A 5,612-nucleotide genomic window follows, 5' to 3' on the forward strand; every position below is an offset into this window, starting at 1 on the left:
ACAAGATACATTTTCAGACATACCAAATACAGAAATTTGTTTTGTTTGACCATGCATATTTTCATGAAGCCTTTCGGTTTTGTTTTCATTGAGAAGTATGGCTGGAAGGACAAGGAAAGGATAGGTATATGGTACCAAAAGAAGGAAAAGAGTAAGAGAAAGTAAAGTATAGACAACAAGAAAAGCTTTGACAGCTACAGGTTTGAAAACAAGCTGTTCACATTAAAGTGCTAGAATTTTATATTTAAAATTAAAAATTTAAATTTAAAAAGGAAAGAGAAAAGTCTCTCCTTTGTTGGCACATAAGTATATAGACCCAGTTTCATTGTCTTATGCTGGATTCATTGTGTTACTTGCTATTCTGAGAAATTCTTCTAGCACTCAAATGTATTTATCTTAAGAAGAAATTGTTCATTTCAAAAATTAGTGCTCATTTCACAACTGGTAATGAAATGGAGGGTAATAAACGTGCTGAATCAAAGTGAATAGAATTTAATTTTTTATATAAGATGTTGATAGTCAAAAACATTTGTTAACTATCTATTACTGTGCTAATCACTGTGGCTAGGCATCAGGGATACAAATACAAAAAGAGAGAGAGAGAGAGAGAGAGAGAGAGAGAGAGAGAGAGAGAGAGAGAGAGAGAGAGAGAAAGAGAGAGAGAAAGAGAGAGAGAGAAAGAGAAGAAAAATATTCTCCATCTTTGAAGAGCTTATAATCTATGGGGAGAAGACAAAACATAAAAGAAAGCTGAAAAGAAAGGATGAGGTATTGAGGTGCCTCACATGGAGACGGGGGAGTTAGAGAAAAGGAGCAGAAAGAAAGTATAAAAATATCTGAGTTCTGTCCTTGCAATTACTGTCAACCTGCTGCCTGCTACAGCTTTGTCCCAACTTTCCTATATAAAAATAGTCAGGAAGACTTTTCCCATCTCTCAAAAGGGAGAGAATAGAGATGTATTGGCTCTTGTCATAGTCAGGTCTGGGTGGGAGGACGTAAGACACTGGCCTCTCTATGTGACTCATGAGGATGTCAGTTTGGATTTTAATTCATAGAATTGCCCTAGAAGTTTCTGCCAGGCTCCCTTCACTTCCTTATTTCTCACACTATAAATCACAGGGTTCAACATAGGAGTTAATAGGGCATAGAACAGCGAGATCATCTTCTCCTGAAGGATATTGGGGGTTGAGTGGGGCTGAATGTAAGTGAAAATGGCCATCCCGTAACACAGAGCCACCACTGTCAGGTGGGAGGCACAAGTCTGAAAGGCTTTCTTCCTTCCCTCTGTGGACTGAATCTTCAGGATAGTGGAGATGATCTTGATATAGGACAGCAGGACCAGCGAGAACGGGGTCATGAGCAGGATGATGCTGGAGGCCATAATTGCCACCTCATTGGAAGAAGTGTCCACACAGGCCAATCTGACTACAGCTAAGAGTTCACATGATATGTGGTCAATGACCTGATTTGTGCACATGGGAAGTTGAAAAGTGATGGCAGTCTGCATGAGAGAGTTCAGAGAACCTCCAATCCAGGAGGCAGCCACCAGCCTGACACACAGTCCACCCTGCATGATGGCTGAATAACGCAGAGGGTTGCAGACTGCCACGTAGCGGTCGTAAGCCATTGTTGCCAGCAACACAAACTCAATGCCACCTAGACCCAGAGAGAAAAATAACTGAATTGCGCAGCTCAGGTATGGAATTAACTTCTCCTCTTTCAAGAAATGAACCAACAACTGGGGGACAATAGTAGTAGCATAAGAAACATCCACAAAAGAGAGATTAGTGAGGAAGAAATACATTGGTGTGTGGAGGTGGCTGTCAAGACGGATCAGAATGATGATAAGGATATTTCCAAAAACAGTCACCAGGTACATAGCCAGGAAGAGGACAAAGAGTGAGACCTGAGTCCTCCAGTCACTAGACAGCCCCAGGAGAATGAATGAACTCACCCATGTCTGGTTAGCTGTTCCCATTAAATTGTGAAAAGTAATCTGTAGAGAAAAGTAGAAAGAAAAAGAATCATTTGCTTAGAAAACCAAATAAATAGCCTTTCAAGGAAACATGTTATTTTCTCCGTTGGGGTGATTGTATAATTCTGTTAACTCGATCTAGGTAAGGCAATTGTTTAAATTGGATGTTGCTGCTAACAAATGGAATCAGTGAGCTATCTCGTGAGGTAATGAATCACCTCTCAGCAAAAAATATATAAACAGAAGCTGGATTTCCATTGTGAGAGCATATTATCAAGGGTATTCAGCACTGACTGGGAAGCTCTAATAGAAGACTGCTAAAGTTCCTTTCAACTCTTAAGATTCACTAACCATGAATTGAGCATCAATTTAATTCTATTTTGTTGCCACAGACTGAACTGCTAACCATTACCTTTTGACCTTTACCTGTACCTTTAACCTCATTACTTCCCATCTCTGAAATCTTCCTCCATCTGTTATTCTTTAACATACCTTCTATCTTTCACTCTTATTAGACTTTTTAAATTCACCTTATAAACATGCACAACTCTATCCTAATCCTAAAGAAAGTAATTTTAAAGAATATGGTTATTCTCCTTTCACTGCCATATTTCTAAAAAAAAAAAATGTTTTTATATTTCATCACCATCTACTTAATCTCCAAAATCACTGGCAATTTGTCTTCTTTCTCTCCTATTCTAGGGAAGAAGTCAGATAGCCCAACATCACTGGATTGATTTACAATTATAAGATGTAGGTTTAACTTAACTTCTCTGATTAAATTGGCTGATCTTCAAATTCCCTTCCATTTACTGGTCTGGCATTCAAAGTCCTCAATAAAATATTCACATGTTACTTTTCCAACCCTATTTCAAGCTATTCCCCTACATCATGTTGTCTTTTTTTTCTGTATATCTTTGTTTCTTCTGCCCACAGACTCTGAAAAGACTGCCCTCTTTTCTTTATATGATGAAGTATACTCTTTTCTTCAAGATTCAGTTCCAGTGCTAAATCCTCCTCAGATGCCCTCATCTGAAAATGATACCTTCTTCCTCAAATTTCACGGGATATTTTCTCTGGATCTCAAATTCTGCTTTGTATTATAATTATTTACATATATGTCTTTAACATTAATTCCTTGAGAGTTGGGTCTGTGTTGTTTGTGTTTTTATACTTATAATGCCAACCATAGTGCCTTTTGTTGAATCTGATTTGTAAGATACTTGTTTGTTCTTGATTATTTGAATTCTCTGTTCTTCACTTTGAAAGAGTGAGGGCATGGAAAATTCCTTTGCATTTATATTTCTTTTTTTACTTATATATTTTTAACATATCTAAAATCCAAACAGTTAACACTACTATCCAGGAAACCCCACTTTATCCTTACTTTTTCTAAATGACACTAAAATAACCCTATTTTTCCATCATATTAGCCAGAGTCCTCTTCTGACCATAGAGACATATAGCTTCTAAGGTGTGATTTATACCTTAAAGAGTTAAAGAGATTTCCCCAGCATCTTAAATTAAGCCATTTGGGAGAGTAGGAGAAGCACTTGGATTGTCTCCATTGGACAAATTCTCTGTTTAAGAAGCAGAACAAAATATGGAAACATCAGGCTGAATTAAATAAAAATTTCATTTTACCAAGCTTCATATGCTGCATTGTTAGTCTCTGTTTTTCCCCCAATATACTAAACATAAATTCCATAAGAGCAGAGCCCATGTTTTAACTGAACTTCCTATCTCTAGTACTATACATATTCGAGACTGAAGTAATTGCTATTGAATTGGACCATCTATGTTTATGAGAGCTACAGAGCTCAGATGAGCAGATTGGAAACTCCTAGAGAGCAGATATGGTTTTGTTTTTATCTTTATATCCCCAGCACCTAGCACACTAGATGCTTAATCCATGCTTACTGACTGATCAGTTGGTTGACAAAAGTTTGCAAAGTGAGGGACAGTTTACTTCCTGGAAAAAAAAAAAAAGAGAAGGGAGTAGAAACAGCATGATCAGAATGTTAAAAACAAATTTTAATTATTGTAATTAATGGAAAAGGGACAGTCCTCACAAGGGAAGAAAGTGGAATAAGTAGAGTAGCTTACAGAATGACTGATTGGGTTATAAACACTGAGAAGGATAAAAAGGACAGCTTAGGACAAGGTATCAGGTAAAAAGAAAACAATCCTTATAGTACAAAGCTTATTAAGAATAAGATACAAAGAAATTATTAGCTAGTTGGGAAAATGTTTTTCTCTCAACTCTGTGAACATGGAATAGCCAGTGAAGATTAATGGCTTAAGGACATATTTAGAGTTATAAATGAAATATGGCTTTTTTTATTTTGATTTTTGCTCTCTGTTTCATTCTGGTCTATTATATTTAATTTTAATACAGCAGTAACAAAGAAGGCCTTTGGGAATATTTATGTATTGTAGAAATAGACATTATCTTTCTAATTATGAAATTGAATAATCAATTAGTAAGCATATATTAAGTACTTACTATGAGGCAGAAGGAATCTTAGATAACCTCTAGCTCAATCCCTTATTTTATAGATGAATAAAGTGAACCTCAGATTTACACCCTTATTCATTACCATTATCAGTTGAATAGAGCAGAAGCTCAAACCTAAATTCTCTTAATTTTGAATCTAGCATTAATTCTAGTATATTTATTTGTTTGCTTATTTGTGACATTCATTTTTTTTTTTTTTTGCTAACTGGTTGAACATAAACAAAGGAAAATGAGCAAAAAGGGAAGGAGAAAATATTTTATTTATTCTTGACTCTCAATTCAGAATAAATTTTAAGGATTAGATTTGTAATCTGAAAATACCAAGTTAGATTCCACAATAATATTTACTTTATAATTGACAATCTTCACATAGCTGTCATTTCTTCTCTCTGAGCTTTACTTTCTTCATCTATCAAATGAGACAACAGGATTAGATAATAATAATTAGCATTTACTGGTTCTATATTTCATACACTTTCTTTTTTGAATCTCACACCAACTCTGTGAAGGAGATATTAGGTCTTTTATCTACAATTTACAATTAAGGAAACAGAGACTTGGGGATTAAGTGAAATGCTTATGATTACATAGGTAGTATCAGGGGCAAGATTCAAATCCAGGACTTCAAGTCTATCTACTCTACTAAGAAAAAAAAAAAAACAAAAAACATTTTTAAACACTAAGTGCCTCATGTTTAACATATATTGGATTATTGCCTCTAGGGGAGGGAGTGGGAGAAAGGTAGGGAAAAAAATTGGAACACAAGCTTTTGCAAAGGTGAATGCTGAAAATTATCTATGTATATGTTTTGAAAATAAAAGGCTTTAATAAAAGAAAGATTATAACTTTGCGAAAGAAAAAGAAATAAACCCCAGTGCCCACTTTGTGCCAGGCACTGTGCTAAACATTTTACAAATATCACTTCACTTGATACTCACATCAAGCCTATAGGATAGGTTCTATGATGACCTTCTCTTTATAGTGAAGGAAACTAAAACAAACCAAGATTAAATTTAAGGCCATATTTGAACTCAAGTCTTCTTGACTCTAGGCCCAATCCTCTCTGCTGCACTGCTAAACTGCCTATAAAAGTAAGTTACATTTAAAGTATCATAATCC

The 5,612-nt window shown here is 35.4% G+C and overlaps 1 protein-coding gene across 1 annotated transcript; it reads right to left on the bottom strand.

Moving 5' to 3' along the window:
- Positions 1-1,021: 1,021 nt before the first annotated feature.
- On the bottom strand, positions 1,022-1,978 carry LOC127538127 (olfactory receptor-like protein OLF3). The gene has a single exon (XM_051961691.1). The coding sequence runs from the start codon at positions 1,976-1,978 to the stop codon at positions 1,022-1,024; it is 957 nt and encodes a 318-aa protein (XP_051817651.1).
- Between the last annotated feature and the right edge of the window lie 3,634 nt (positions 1,979-5,612).

Source organism: Antechinus flavipes, chromosome 5 (assembly GCF_016432865.1).
Source record: "Antechinus flavipes isolate AdamAnt ecotype Samford, QLD, Australia chromosome 5, AdamAnt_v2, whole genome shotgun sequence".
Classification (NCBI taxonomy): domain Eukaryota; kingdom Metazoa; phylum Chordata; class Mammalia; order Dasyuromorphia; family Dasyuridae; genus Antechinus; species Antechinus flavipes.